The following is a 16,859-nucleotide window of genomic DNA, read 5'->3' as shown; positions in this document are numbered from 1 at the left end:
TACACTCATACGCATCAAGGTGCAGTCACGTTAGTTTCTGCGCATGTGAAATTACTCTGCACCCCATTACTTTGCTTTAGGACTTCTGTTTTTAATAAATAATGTCTCAAAACATTAAAAGTTACAATATACTACACTTTTCCTGCCAGAGCCAAGAGGTGACGTTTAGATCCTCTGTTGGTCAAATGTGGATTCACTATGTGAATTCGCCAAATTTGAACTTTGGTACGAAGTGCAAGACGAAACTTCTTCGCAGGACCTTTCGCTCTCGTGTTCTCATGCGTTTGAATGGAAGCAAATGGAGCACAAAATCTAGTGTGACAGCACCTTCTCTCATGCAGCATGGCCCCTCCCCAAGACCGGGCACATGATTTCAGGCACAAACTTGCAATGTGTTATTTGATGAAACTAAGTGTAGTGGGAGGTGAAGAATAAGACAACAGAAGACAGGTGATGGTAAAATGAACATTTATAATGACTGCTGTTGCTGTCGGAAAATAATAACCCTTAAAAAAAGAAAAAAACGACTTAATAGATATTAGCACTAAATTGCTGACTTCACTGGTAATCCACAAGTCAAGAAACACAACTCACTATTTTTTTTTTTTTACAAACACAATGCTACAGTTACATTAAATATTTAATACTTTTTAAGTCAGTTAATGGATGATGTTAAAAGAAACCACTAAAATACTAAAAACAAAACAGTAATTAATCTTTCCAGTCATTCCCTTTTGTCTAGTTCTTGATGCCATTTATTAATAATGTATAGTAGTTTTAAAATAAATAAGCTCATGAAGGGTCATCATAAAATAAAGCTGGCAGCATAGAAACATTAGATGTGGAGCTCAAAGCATGGTTGAGACGTATGAAAATGGTCAATCTTTCTTAATCACAGGGAAACATTTTCATCTATGATTTTATGAACAGATGCTGCAATGATCAAAGACACCTATAATCAACAAATATCACAATTTACACTCGACACATCTGATATGTACAATAAGATTAGTAACTACCATCGGTTCAAGTATGAAACCTGTTCTAATTGTCTACCTTAACGCTTAGTAGTGATTATGCATTAGGAGGGCCAGAAATGGTTAGATAAGAATACAATTTGGAATCATTTCTTGTGGCAACCAGATTTTTTGCTAACCATGATCAATTATCAAGCACATTTTACATAAACAGGAGCACAGTATTTGTTTCTAAATCATTCTCCTCTACAATCAATCTGCATTTAAACCAATTTTGAACATTTTCTAAACTTTTTAGAGACTTGTCTTGACTGGACTCCCTCTCTCTAGGTGCTGCTAGTCTGACTAATAGCGGTAGAACAACCAAAATGACACTGTCTGTGACTCAGCTTTCTATCGATGCCTCCTACGAGCACTCCACAAAACCGATTTAATGCTGCCAGCCGCATTATGTTGAACACGTTTCTGGTTACAGTTCAACGAAATCTGACAAATATTTACAGTGAGAGAAAATAATGAAATTGTGGAGAAACAGCATGGAACTTATTGATATTTTTTTTTTTTTTTTTTGTTTTTTGTTTTTTTATTATTTCTTTTCTCTGAGAATCGTCCCCAATGATGACTTAAAAAAGAGAAATAAATCCAATCATCTCAACTAGAATTGCACAGTCTCAAAAAGGTTTGGAGATGGAATGGAGTTTTTAAGTCCAAACAGTTGATGAACATAGAAGGGGAGGAAGAAGGTCAATAAAGTTCATGAGGGGTGAGAAGTTTCAAAGTTCAGAAGACAGAAGATGGCTGCACAGCTGACGTTACACTCCTCAGCATGTTTTAATGTTAAAGAAAAAACAAAACTAAAATGGATTTTTCTTTGTTTGCGGTTAATGTTTTCCATCGAAAAATCAAATGGAGAGACTCGGGGGTGAGTAGAGTGACAGTGGCCCCAACATTATGGCACAAAATCAGTGATGTCCTGGAGGTTGAAGAGATGACAGAGAATTAGGAAAAGCAGTTTATGAGAGGTAGCCAGCCTTTTTTTTACCGTGTTAATCCAGGTCTCGCTTTTTACGGCTTGCTTTTTGGGTAATGTTGAGGCGTCATGACTGACATCATGTTATGGAGAAACATGTTGGCTTCATGGGTGCGTCCGATGGATGTCCAACATACAAGAGAACTCAAAACGTTTGGAATGGTACTGTTTTTGTTTGGCACTCAGGAGAAAGTCTGGGAGGGTGTGAGGGGGAGGTCGGCAGAAGAGTGGGGAGTGGTTGGGAAAAAAGGGGAGCAGTGAAAGTGCAAAAGGGAGAAAAAGGGAGAGTAAACAGGATACATATGAATGACATTTTTGTTATACTTGGTCTAGGTTAGAGAGTGTCATACAAATAAAAACAGGAAAATAAAAAAGAGAGAACAGAACAGTGATATGACAAATGTATTCTAACATTGCTGGTGCTTCAATGTGTACAAGCTCAAGAATGACCCCAGGTTTTTTAGTTTTTTTTTTTTTCTCCTCTTCTGATAGTGGGGGCCAAGGGCGGGGTTTGGGTGGGGTTGGACTGGGGGGGGGGTTTGGAAGAGCAACAAGCTCGAGCCCAATTCCCACATAAAAGCAATGACCTTCTCATCATCAGCTAAACCATAAGTTTGCATTCATCTTGACTTGACTGCATGTGACAAAGCTGCTGAACCCAGTAACCTGGGGAGAAAAAAAAGCCCTGCTTGTACACACAAAACTGCTAAATGCATGCACAAAACACAAATATTACCCTTGTTCCTACTGAGCTATCGTCTTTACGCACAAAAAATAAATAAAAATATGCCTGATATAGTTTAAAATGCAACAACGACTAAGCACTGTGCAATTTTGACGTTGTTTGAAGTCTCAACATGGCCCTAAACAAACAAAATATTTATGATATCAGGCATGCCCATTTTTTTGTCACTTATCCATTATAATAATAAAAAACAAATTAATCAAATTAACAACATTTCCAAAATCTGCCATTTTTGGTCAGCTTTGATAATCTGGAAAATTCTTTACAGACTGATTATGATCAGGAATTCTGCCCATTTAAATAGCTCTATAGCTATTCCTTTTTTCATTTTTTCATGGAGATTTGAAGTAAAGGATTCGAGCAGTTAAGCAGTGTCATTGCATTTGCTCTCATTTGGAAATGGGGCTGTTTTTACTGGGGTGGCATGAAATATAAGAGAAATATAAAGTGCATATTATCGCAAGAATGGATCAAGCTTAATGTGCATTGATGGCAGAACAAGCTACTTAACAGAAGAGTGTAATATAGCTTAATGATGTTAGTACTGACACACAATTTACAGCGAAAACAAGCCCTAGAATCATGATAGAAAGAGTGATATGCAAACTTATGTAGAGGCGAGTACATTCACGGCCATGTTTTATTGTTCAGTAGGAGAAGTTACTTTTGCTATAAATTAACCTTCCTTTCCCAACTTCCATTTTTTTCTGGTAATGTTTTCAAAAAAAATATCACAAAATGTCAATAGCTTTGTACAAAATGAGTGCTCTAATTATGTCGCTAAATATGGCAATGACTATGAATGATTTTGGTTTCTGTGGCCTAGCTTTCATGGAAACAAAAACCAGCTTGGTCTTAGCAAAACTAAAAGTTAAAAATGTGAAAAAGCTAATTTAATAGCTCTAACTGTTGTTGCCATGCAAAGATTTGTCCTCAAAATGAGTGCACATTGCCTAATTGTTTTTTTGAAACTTCATTTTTTAAATCCACGCTTCACTTGGTATCATGCAATATCGACGTGCAAAAAAGATAACATCTATCTTCACAAAATACATTTTCATAACTATAAAAGGCTGACTTAAGAATGCTGATAACTTATAAAACTTTAACCATGCTAAGCTCACTCGGCAGTCTTCTAGCCCCAGGGATGTGTTGGTGGCCACATGGCACCCTGATTTTTGTTTGGCCTACAAGATGAATCCCTCCTTATTCTTTTTAACAAGGACTGGTTATTAAGGGGGCAGAAAACTCTTAACCTAATAGAGCTAATGTCTAATCTTTTGCTTTGCTAGTCACTTTTATCCCCCCACTAGTTACTGTATATCTTAACTGTGACTTTTTTGGCACTTTTCACATTTTTATTTTTTTTTTAATTACAAAAGTACGTCTGTTCTTAACTAATGGTGTTTAAATCACATTTAAATCTGTAAAGATCTATTTTGGCACAGGTTTATTTAATCATCGATATAGCAATTATTATTTCATTATCAATGTAGCATTTAGTTACACCTCTTAGAACTATACCACATCCTGCTAAATGACTGACCAGATATGTTTTTTTTATCTTAAGTTTCAGTACATCACTTATTCAATAGCAGCATCTTCACAACTTAAAAAATAGTATATGCAAATCTACTCAACATCTAGGTAAATCCAAAGCTCCTACACAGACAGAATAAAAGGACAAGACTTGACGACATGCTACTACGTATATTGCTTTCAGTACTCATCACATTTTAACTATTTTCCCAAGTACTAATGAAAGAAAAAACAGAGACAATCCCATATATGTACTTTTAGTACTGAATACAAAAACTACAAAACAGAAAGCTGCTCCTTGACACTACATTGGCACCTTAATTAGTTTTCACATTGAATTGTCACAGTAATATCTTGCTTTTTGTGTTAATCAAATTGAACTCTGATGTTACAATAAAATATTTTCAATGTTTGTGTGGGTTTATCTATGTGTATCTTTGTATGTGGGGGATCTACTGAGACTAAAACATGACTAATTCCACTGTTCAAGTGTCTCATGAATTACTGCATCATCATGGGTAAAACCGTATGCACAGATGCACTCTAAAGTGCGGCGGCACTCGATTGCTATTGCTTCCTCGTCTTGATCTTCATAGCTTTCCCTTAAAAAAAATCTGCCGTCCACACATAACTATGATGTCCCTTCGTTTGGAAAAAAAATGGGCAACTAGCTAACTGAGTACCTGGAGTACCTTTCCCAAGACAAACATTTCTATCTTCATCCAACTTGTTAGTCCTCCTCACCTAGGGTACAACTGCTTCTAGTTCAGGTATCTACCCAAACTCGCGCCTGCAAGCTTGCTGCACACACATACCCACACTCACCATACAAACACATCGATGGCTCGGAACAAAATCCCTTTGTAAAGAGTGACCTGTACTTGATAGTCTCAGGTGTGATGTGCCCGATTGTGATCTATTGCAAGCTTTGACGTTCTACTCTGTAGAAACATCTTCCCTTTATGTTTCGTCAATGTTTTGTGAAAGGGCAAGCACACATGCACTGTTACACCAGACATCGCCACCCATGGAGAAATGTGAGAGAAGGGGGTCTCTGGGTTGATGTGTCAGAATGGGAGTGCACGAAGGTAAAAAGGGGTTGAGAAGAGGTGAGGGGAGGTGATGGTTTTTAGATGAGAATAAAGAAGCCTCCTTACCAATTGGTTCAGATTTACTCTCCCTGGTGCTCCAATAGCAAAGGAGAGGAAAGAATCATAACTTTAGTCAAGAGAAGAGAGAGCACAGCGCTGTAGCCGTCCAATCTGTTTGGGAATGCTCTCTATTTTAACATACTGTATGCAAGCCTGGTCTTTTAGCAAATTGCATAACATCATGATATGTATTGGTGGTGGTAGCTTTTAAATAGATTGCATCCAGTAAAAATATTAAATATGCTTGTTTCCTTTCTTGTCGTATCACTCTTTTTGAGGACACAAATTTGTCTAGACAAAATAAATAGGCTATACCATCCTCTGCCCCTTCGCAATAAATATACAACCTCTCGATTGGGAGTAAGTTATTGGGTTTTGGTAAACTGGAAAATTACATTTGGATACTGCAACGTGATGTCCAATAATCTCAAAGAGCCTGATCTCAACCTAATTAACCATTCCGATCCTGATCCTCTGCTTCCTTACTGTGAACAGTTCATTGAATCCATGGAGGTTGGTATAATATGAGACGTTCCACGTGAGTATATTCCATCATTGTGGTGCATCAACGTGATAACGATAAAGAACCCTGACTTTTCCTGGCCTTCCATCATGGCCTCCACACTTCACAGTGCATTAAGACGAAATTCAGTGTACTCAGATTAAAAAACAAAACAAAAGGAAAAACAAACTAGGACCTTAGTAGCAGCAAATACGTCAAACATGGGTAGTTCTAATCTGCACAGAAAGTTGTTCACATGGCCAGCCCATATATTTTAGAAGAGTGTAGGTGATCCTCATATATGTAATCAAAACACTAAGACAACAAGTCTTAGATTTAGTAGTGGCTTGGGAACTATACTGAAAATAGGGCCAGCAACCTGCTTTAACAGCAACACAATTTCTAGGGCAGACCATGCAACTAATCAGCCTGTGCCGATCAGAGCGTAAATTTGTTTCGTGGCCGTAATTGTTCAGTAGTATGTGTTCATTTTCGTATTTGATCAGGAATATCTATGCAAATCTTCCAATGACTTCAACAGAAGATTGTGCAGACATTCGACTGCAGTGGCTCTAAGTGCACAATATATTTAGTACCGCAGAGATCTGGACAGAAGGGCAGCGTAAACTATAGACTGACTTTTTGTACATTATAGAAAGCGATGAACTTTGATAAAGAGTTTTATTCTTGTCACGGGTACACTCCCTTGGACTTGTGCAAAGACCTACATTCTCTTTCAGTAGATATGTGAATAAATTGTCTAGTCCCATTGTGATTTCAAGTCTGCTCATGATCAAACTGAGCATTTGATAGGTAACAGTTTACTGAGGGTGTTTGTGTGTGCGTTTGAGTGTGTGAGAGTTTTTTGTTGTTTAAACTGTATTAATATCACTGTACAGTACATCTGCCCCTTTACTCTGTTGGTGCCGACCGTGTAGTTATCACTGGATGTTAAATAAGACATGTATTACATGGACACGATTCAATCTACTTAAATAAAAAACTAAATCCAAAATATTGTCTTTACATTCATGTCAACCTGAATTCACATATTAAGAAAAACAAAAAAGAAATACCTCAGTCCTTATGGGTAAAATCATATTAATAAATAATGCTAATGGTGATGATAATTTGTAATAATAATAATGTAGTAGTAATAATAATGATAATAGTATTTGTATAAACAACAGATTTCAATTCCCATAGAGAAATTGGCCCTGGTACTAAATATTCTGACCAAAGCAGCTGCATTTTGCATCCTGGCCTGTGTCCACAACATGATCTACAAGCTTCCCTTATGCTAACAACATCTGTAGTAGCATCAAATGGCATGCACCTGGTCAAACTGGGACCCCAGGTCAATGTCTAGTGGTGCTGAGAAACCCTGGAGCATCATCACATCCCCTGCCCTATCCTGCCCAGAGAAGGGCAGGCTGGGATGGGGAGGGCCAGGGTGAGGGGGACTGGGGTGGGTTATGGGGTGTCACAGACTGGTGGGGAGGGGGGGGGGGTTATTTTCAGTCTCAGGCCCTCTTATAGAGTGGGCATGGGCAAAAGAGTGGGAATTAAACTAAAGACTAAAAAGTAAAGAACAAAAATCACTCAGCTAGGAGGGGATGGGGGTGGGGAAAGGGCTGATTCCAGCGGGGTTGGATGTCCAATTGCTCCACCCCATTCTCCCCCATCCCACCACCTTGCCCACCTGCTGGGAACCACAGCGCGGCAGCATGCCAGGTTGAAATGCCATTCACTGCTGTCCAGAAAAATGCACAAAAAAAAAAAAAAAAACAATACAATTTTCTAAAGATCAAAACTTAAGAAATAAACCCATATTTACATTTTACACATTTTCGCAATTTTCAATTTTCCACTTTGAGAGGATATTTTTCCATCTTTTTTCTTAATACTGAGATTTCCACAAAGTATGTGGTTGATTTTCTTCATTATTCGTGCCCTTCATCTCTTTCTCTGTATCTTCCCATCCCCCACTCTTTCTCTCTCCTTTTTCGTACTCCCTGTTTTTAGCCCAACTTCTGCGGATTGGTGGCCCTCACACCCTGCTCGTATGTGATTCGCTGGCTGATAAGATATTGGGCTGCCTGTGTGGCGGCTGGTGATCCGGTAATGGTAACTTTACGGTTTCTGGTGCCAGGAACAAATTCTCCCTTTTTGGAGATCTGAATGCGGGCTCCTGTCAGTTCTTGGTACTCCACAAGCGTTTTGCCTCCCTTCCCCAAAATGGCACCAACCAAGTTCTCTGGCACGGCAATCTCCACCACATCTTTGGCCCCCTCCGCTAGCTTCTCAGTGGCCAGTAGAGAGCTTGCCACCAGCGGGGAAGCAGCACTCAGGTAACCATTGGTGGCTCCGGTGGCGGCGGCCAGCGAGCCTAACGTGAAGCCACCCAGACTAGTGGCTGGGTGGCCGGCGCTGCTGGATGCATCATTAGCGTATGAGGCTAGCAGGTTAGCAGCTGCAGCTGCAGCAGGGTTTGCACTAGCAGCCACAGCAGCGAGGACTCCTGAGGCGGCCGCGGGGTTGAGCCCTAGACCCAGAGAGTTGGTATTGTATCCGTAGCTGGCTAACGTGTTCAGCGCTGACGTGATAGCCAGAAGGTCATTCCCTGAGAAGCTGGGCATGGTGGTGGGGAAAGCACCCACTCCAGCCAGACTGGCCTGCCCCAGGAGACTAGAGGCTGTGGCTGCCGCTGCAGCAGCAGCTGCCGGCATCACCTCTGCTGAGTTGGCGTATGGGGAACCTGTGGGGTTGGAGTTGGCCACGGGGCCAGATATATTGGAGTAACTGATGTTGAGACAGCTGCTGCTCTGTGGGTCCTCCTGGATCTTCTGCACGATGATCTCCACGGCCTTGCGGTTCTGCTCAGGCTCTCCGCTAATGGTAACCACACGTTCCTGCAGGTTAATGCCTTCTGGTTTCTGTGAAAGCTGGACCCAGGCTCCGGACTGCTCCATGACTGCCTTCACTGTGGCCCCGCCCTTACCGATGATCAGCCCTGCCGTGCTGTTGGGCACTATCAGCTTGGCCTGAAAAGGACATAAGCAGAGAGCAAGAAGTCATGCTTCTGTGAATGAGTCACTCTCCCTGCAAAAAAAAAAAAAAACTGGTTTGCTGGTCTAAGCAGGTTTAAGCTGGACTAACTGATCTGCCAGGCTGGCTAAGCTGGTGTTCAGCTAGTTTAGCTGGTCTCCCAGCCTGGCCAAGATCAGCTGGTTTAGCTGGTTGGTCAGCTGGTCTTCCAGGCTTAACATCTGAAAAGTGCCCAAAACCCTTCTATAACCAGCAAACAGACCAGCCTGTCCAAGCTGGGACACTGGCTAAAACCAGCAAACCAGTTTAAGCATTTTTTTTTTTTTTTTCAGCAGGAATGAAAAAAGCATACTATAACTCATGCTACTTTATTATGAGCCATTTCTCAGTCTTGGGATTTAAAAGTAGAATGTGTGATTTCATCCCATTAGCTGTAGCACAACTATTGTCTTTGAACAAAAATAAGTATTTTTGTGGCAATTACACCCATATGTTTTTAAAACCAAAGCCTGGCTTTTAGACTTTAAGGTACTTACTTCATTTCAAGTTGCTGTATCATCAATTGTTTGAGTTGCTGTATCATTAAAGCATAACTCCAACTGAATTTTCAGATGACAGATGAGTTTAATCTAGTAATTTAGTGCAACAGCAACATAGTGTTCTCAGTGAGCAATTTTCAGACAATGCCTGTGAAAAATAATTTCCTCTTTGATAGAAGAAAAAAGTGTAAACAGTGGTTACCATGGTTTCTTTCCTTACTAGAAAGGCTTGCTTTTCTGAGTAAGCACAGGCTACGTTCATACAGTCAGTGTTTGGGATTGACAACTGCATTTACTTATAGGTGTGTGTCTTTAAATGTCCCGTTCATACAACAGCTTACAGTAGCGGCTTGAATACTGTCTGTATGAATGAACAACCGAAGTGGTGTTAGAATACGGGCTTGACTCACCACAGGTGTTAGAAGACGGGCTTGAATTCGGTTGTTCGTGTAACGGTATGAAATGTTCACAGTACGATAACTTCACAAAAAATACAGCAGTATTACCGTATCACAGTATTAAAGTAATTATTAGCAGTTTATTTTGTATTTATGAAGTGCATTTTTTCCGGAAATAAAGACGTTTTTTTGTAATTAAAAAAAAAAAAAAATGTGAAAAGTGCCAAAAAAGTCACAGTTAAGATATTGACAACAACAACAGATAAGTCGCATCTCTGTATAAATCGCACTGACAGAGATTGTATTCGGCAGGCTATACCCGGGAGCAGCCGCCACAGTCCAGACTTCCCTTCATCTGCTCAGAAGTCAGATGCGCTACATTATGAAGATTAAATTACCTCAGGAAATACAGATCTCTATGCTTTGTAACTCTATGCAGTATACAAATAAACAGCTTTTAGTCTGTGACTAAAAAATTGTGTGTTGTTTTCTATTCATTCATTAACGTTAGAGAATGTCTATCTGTGGATATTTCTGATAACTGAACCCTTTATACTGTGCATGAATTATCCATTTCACTGACTGAATGTTTTTCCTACGAGTGTGATGAAAAGTAGAGTTTGTTAGGAAAATAATGTTTTGATGGACAAAATGTAGTCAAAATATTTTGAATTGCCACTTTAAAAACGCTTCTACCGTCTCTTTGACTAATGTTTTCATCTGTTTGTGTGTAAGCATATGTGCTTTGGTATGCGTGCGTTTGAACGTGCCGATATTAATCACGTATAAATTATGTATATAAGTCGCAGGACCTTTCAGATGATGAAAAAAACGTGACTTATATTCAGGAAAATACAGGTAGTCATAGAAATCTTGTATATCTGGGAGTGTTATGAAAAGGGGTTTATAATTTATTGGACTATATACTGTATTTTCACTTACATTCATCTCCCCAAAATTCTTGGGATGATCACGGATGTGGCTCTTCATGTTTAAAGTGTTCCCTGCCTGAGCCAACACTTTTTAGACAAAGTTTACTGACTGGCTAACCATCACTGATGATGCCTTGTGGGTCTTTTAAAAAACCAAAATATTCCCACACCCCGGATTTCATTCGCTTGGTGGGGGGAAATAAAGGTTCAGGCTTTGACATTTCTCTCTCTGCCGTGCAGTTCATACGTGTGACTTTTAAAATGAAGTGAAGGTTTAGTGAAACAGGAGGATGTAGAAATGTATTTGATTAAGTTTATATGATGCTGTATAAATGTAGCCAATTCTTTCTTAATTTAACTGATATTTTCAATGGAAACTTTTATTCCTTTACTTGGAATTTAAACAAACGAAAAAAAAAAATACTATGTAAAATACTGATACTGTGAATGCAATACCGTGAATTATAAATGTCAATGGTTTGATAACCATCTCTTTTTAAAACCATGATATACCATGAACCATGAAACCATTACATCCTTACACCACAGTGACAGTGATTGAAGTAAATATTAAAGATGGCGACGTCCATAACACCGGCATGTCTTATCAGAATACCGCCACGTTATTAAATAAACAAGTACAAATGAGGTGCGAGTTCATTCAGATTATAATTAACCGACAGCAGCTTTGAATGTTTTTAACTGGGTGCAGAGTGCAGCATTTGTCACGTGGCTCGCAATCACGAGCAGTTTCGGTGAAAGAAAGCGTTTGGATCTTCGGATGACACGCAGCTCATATCTCTGTCTCTGAGTTAATGAAACTCCTCATGATTAACACGAGACACATGTGTGTACAGTGCTGCATGGCTTTAACAATATATGGCGTGACAGACAACTAGTTGTCCAGTGCGGTTCCATTCACACAGCACTGGTTTGCCGAGAATGAGGTTGTGAGACCTGAAAATTTGCGGGTGTCAGTTTGGTTATAGAATGCGGTTGTCACACTCGTAAATAACCGACTTGTATGTGAACACAACCGTATTAAACACTCAAAACAGGTCTGACAACCATATTCTGCTGCTGTGTGAATGTGGCCACAGTGACTCAAGCTAATACTTTGTACTAAAGCTTTACACAAAACACAGAACATACTGATCTTGTTAAAATGCTGCTAAACACTGTTAGAGATATAAGACATATTCATTCAAATTTACCTGGGATTTCTTTCCTAAACTTTATTTGATTTTGTTTGTTTGTAGGTAGCTAACAAATTGTCCATTAACTTTTTTTCAACATTAAGATTTTAGGTTAAAATTTATATTAATGTATAAGGAAAAGTGTATATTTTAGATGCTGATCGCCATTTCTTTTAAGGTTTTTACCTTTTTTTAATTACCAATTTATTTTTATTTTTTTACAGTTAAATAATCCAGTTGTCCTGCAATGAATTTTTAAAAGTATAAATATCCCATTTAGTCTCTCACAAATCACAAATTTAAAACTGGAAACACATATGCAGAATTTTCTAAGTATGCTATTTTTATATTTTTTTTACAATTTCAGATTTTGTCACTTAAGTGTTGCCCTATGCAAAATGTCACATTGAAATACAACAAAATCAGACACCTTTTAAATCATTAAACAAACTAAAATATTAAATTATCCAAGAGAGAAAAGAGTAGAAATGGATAAGATTAGTGAAACAAAAATGCACATAAAATTAAGATAAAATTTGGACAACAATACAAAAATATTACTTGTATCATTATTATAAAAAAAGACCATTAAATGTTGTTACAATAGAGGCATACACTACAGCACTGATTAAAATTGTACATATTAGAAGATATACATAAAGATGCATGTATGTTTTTTCTTGTACTTTCTGAGCTGTGAATCACTAGGTAAAAAGAGGCTCCTCCTGAAAAGCATTGACTCCCAGGGGTCAGCGTTTCCATGGAAACTCAACTCCAGCATTCAAGGGGGACTGAAAGGGAGTCGGAATGATGCATAGCAACCAACCAACCACCCTCCATCATATACGCTCTCAACAATTCACTTAAAACCACCACCTAGTAATTCCATAATACTGCACGTCAAAATGCACACCTTTCCAATACTGTACTACACTACTCTATAGCCCACCCAAACACCATACACAAACTAGTAAAGGACACTTTTGCTTTTATATTTGAAAAAGAAAAAAAGATTAGATTACTTGAAATATTCATTCATTATCTGAACTGACAAATTAGCACTTGATGTCTTTGGTCACGGCCTGATAAATCTATGCTTTGTATCAGTGTAAAAAAACGAAATATGCATTGTGCTGTTCGATTTTGACAGTTAATTACTCCGTATAATGAAAACCTCCAGCCCTCCCCATTGAAAATGCTGGATTCTGAATATTTGCACTGTCAAAATGACAGATAGAGAGATGAAAATCGTAAAAAAGGGGAGACAAGAGGAGTGGGTAGATGTGAGTGTTGATAGATGTGTGTGTGTGTCTATGGGGGCGTGTGTTTTTATGTGTGTGTATGTATATGAACAAAGCGAAGGAGAGAGAAGAGGAAAGAAGAGAGGGTGAAGAGGGGGTGGTGTTCGGCTCAGTCTTACGTTTGTCTCTTTTGTGAGTCGTTCCGTTCTTTTCATTTGCTCCCTCAAGGTTTGCTGTAGCTTTCTGCCCACAGACATGTCTTTACATAGGTTGTTTAGCCTTGCCACTGTAGTGCTAACTCTCATTCAGCTTAACTGAATTACCATATAAATGAAAAACTGGTGACAGGAAATTTCATGGATTTCTACATTCGCTTTTTTACCTCGGTAGAACAAACAGAAGGACACTTCTATGCTAAACGTTTTGATCAAAATTGTCTTATTCACAGTTGTCTTTTAATGCAACTGAAATCAGACTGTTTTTGTTTTTAACACCAGAGAACATTTACTGTGATTGATCAGTACTGCACTAGTGCAAATGCAGCAAATCGGTCCTGATCTGGTAAATCTTAACTCCAGATGATCATATATTAAATTACAGCTGTTGAGTAAAATATTATTAAATAAATTAATTTTATTTTAGAGATACTGTTTGTATCTTTAAAGGTGATGTGTGTGATTTGTTTTCTACATCCCCAATTCCAAAAAAGTTGGGACAGTATGAAAAATGCAAATAAAAACAAGAAGGAGTGATTTGTAAATTATATTCAGCCTTTGCTCTATTGAAAGCACTACAACTGCACATTATATGATGTTTTACCTTATGAATTTCATTGTTTTTTTGAAAATGTACAGTAAATTCAAATCAGTTGATTGAAACACGCTAACAAAAGTTGAGATGGGCAATTTAAGACTAATAACAATTTGACGAGTTGAAATAACAAGGCGATGTGAAACAGGAGATGTGAAACAGGTGAGGCAATTGTGTCATAGTACTGTATACTGTATAAACAGCCTCCAAAAACAGCCTAGTCCTTCAAGAGCAAGGATCATTCAAGACTTGTCAAAAAAGAGATGCTTCAGCAAATAATCCAGCACTTTGAGAACAATGTTCCTCAAAGACAAACTGGAAGGATTTTGGGCATTTCACCCTCTACAGAGCACAATATAGTTAAAAGATTCAAGGAACTGGTCAAATCTCGGTGCGTAAAGGGCAAGACGAAAACCACTTCTCAATGTGTGTGATCTCTGATTCCTCAGATGTCACTGTCTTAAAAAACGGCATTCATCTGTAATGGATATAATGAACATGGGATTGGGATAACTTTAGTAAATCTTTGCCACTGCATACACAGATGCGAGTTAAGACTTTACTATGCAAAGCAGAAGCCCTACATCAACACTGTCCAGAAGCACTGCCGACTTCTCTGGGCTCGATCTCTTCTTAGATGGAAAGTAGAACAGTGGAACTGTGTTTTTTGGTCCAAAGGGTCCTGAAAGTTTTTAAAAAACACGGCCGTCGTGTTCTCCTGACCAAAGAGGATAAGGACCATCCACGTTGTTATTAGCCTCAGGTTCAAAAGCCAGTGTCTGTATGGGCCAGGGGTGTGTCACAGCCCATGGCATGGGTAACTCACACATCTGTGAGAACACCATGAATGCAGACAGATATGTAAATATTTTGGAGCAACATATACTGCCATCCAGCACCATCATTTCCAGGGATGTCCTGGCATTTTCCAGCAGGACAACTTCAAACCACATACTACCTGGATTACAAGTGCATGGCTGTGTAAGCAGAGAGTGTGGGTGTTAGATTGGCCTGACTGCAGTCCTGACCTGTCTCCAATTGAGAAAGTGTGGCACATTATGAAGCACACCATAAGGCAACGAAGACCCCGTACAATTGTGCAGCTTAAGACCTACATAATGGATGAACGGGGGAAAATTCCACTTTCTAAACTTAACAAACTTGTGTCTTCAGTGCCCAAATGCTTAATAAGTGTTATTAGAACAAATGGTGATGTTTCACAGTGGAAAACACTCGACTGTCCCAACTTTTTTGGAGCGTGTTGCAATTATCTGATTTGAAATTACTGTATATTTAAAAAAAATAATAATAATTTAATTCACAGGTTAAAACATCATATAATGTGTAGCTGTAGTGCTTTCAATATAGCAAACGGTGATTCTAATTTACAAATCACTTATTTTTGTTTTTATTAGCATTTTTCATACTGTCCCAACGTTTTAGGAATTGGGATTGTATGTTATGTTAATACTTCCTCATATCTATTTTTAGGTTGATTTACGAAAAAGTGTAAACACTGTGTTTGGGTAGAAATCTGTTTGATCAACCAGTGGAAGACAGGGAAAGGAAATCTGTCATTATTTTTGCAATAATCAAAAATCAACAGTGCCATCCACTTTTTCAGCTGTCTTGATCCCGACCAATAATTGTGCAAATCTCGCAGTTACAACTAAGTCCACTGGGGGGCTCTGTGGATGTGTGTCATTGAGGTGTTGGATGAGAGAAGATATGATGGCATTTGTGATTTTGAAAGCAAAGCCTAGTGTAGCACTAGCCATAATTGTAACATTTTGTTTCTTATTAAATTCTACTCTATTAATATTCGTTTTTTGTTGGAGTCCAATGGAAACCAACGGACGAGGATCTGCTTTTATGAAGGAAAGAATATGCGAAGCGGTATGAGAAACTCTGAAGCTTATAAGACCAGTATATGTGTATGTATGTTAAATTCCTTAACATGGGCAAAGCACATTTTATAGAAAGCCAACTTTCACCACTTGTTTTTCTGAATAACAGCATGTGAAATGATAAAAATTGTATGGCCTTTATGTAGACTCAAAGTTTAAATATGTGCCATCAGTATTGGTTTCTATGTAAGTTCCGGGTGAGTGAAATGTTTTTTAATATTAAGTCTTTTAAAAAAATTTTTATTAATGCATATTGTTCATTTTAAAAAAATAAAAAATAAATTAAAAAAAATCCAAAAGAAAAGCACAGTTTGTTGAAGTTACCTTATTTTGAAACTATTCTTGGTAACGTTTGTGAATAAAACAAAATATAAATTTCACGTACGTGTCATACTTGTTATTTGTTACTAACATTTTAATTTACAAGTAATCAATTACTCATTTTTTTGTGGGTTAGAGTACTCTACTAAAAATTACTCATCCCTAATATGCATTTGTGAGAACAACTGTTATGTCTAACCATAAAATATCTATTAGCATAATTTTTAAGTGACATTTGCTTCTACTTTTAGCAGATCAGTTCCTTCCTTTTTTTCTTCTCTGTCTCTTTCTTTATGACGCCATCATTTTTAATGATCGCACTTGGCAGGACAAGTGCTGATAGAATCGAGTCTCTTGGGTAAGAATCTAGCCACGTCAACATATATCCAGGTTAATTTCAGTGAATGCATCCAAGTGCTGAGCTAGAAGAGGTGGATGCCCCCTCCCTCTATCTATAAAAGAGTGAAAGAAAGTGGGAGGCTGAGACAGAAAGAGTGCAAGAAAGAGAGAGATGCCTGCTGCT

At 38.3% G+C, this 16,859-nt stretch overlaps 1 protein-coding gene across 2 annotated transcripts in view; it reads right to left on the bottom strand.

Annotated features, from left to right (window-relative positions):
• Window positions 1-451: 451 nt before the first annotated feature.
• Window positions 452-16,859, bottom strand: part of LOC127422389 (RNA-binding protein Nova-1-like) — an 83,995-nt gene continuing 67,587 nt past the window's right edge. For both annotated transcript variants that reach the window (XM_051665879.1, XM_051665880.1), the window contains one exon: window positions 452-8,988. In XM_051665879.1, coding sequence (XP_051521839.1) covers window positions 7,966-8,988 — 1,023 coding nt within the window. In that variant the 3' untranslated portion in view covers window positions 452-7,965. The remainder of the gene's footprint in view (window positions 8,989-16,859) is intronic.

This window comes from Myxocyprinus asiaticus, chromosome 31 (genome assembly GCF_019703515.2).
Source record: "Myxocyprinus asiaticus isolate MX2 ecotype Aquarium Trade chromosome 31, UBuf_Myxa_2, whole genome shotgun sequence".
NCBI lineage: Eukaryota > Metazoa > Chordata > Actinopteri > Cypriniformes > Catostomidae > Myxocyprinus > Myxocyprinus asiaticus.
The sequence above is the reverse complement of the archived record's forward strand: the minus strand, read 5'-3'. Positions and strand labels throughout refer to the sequence as shown.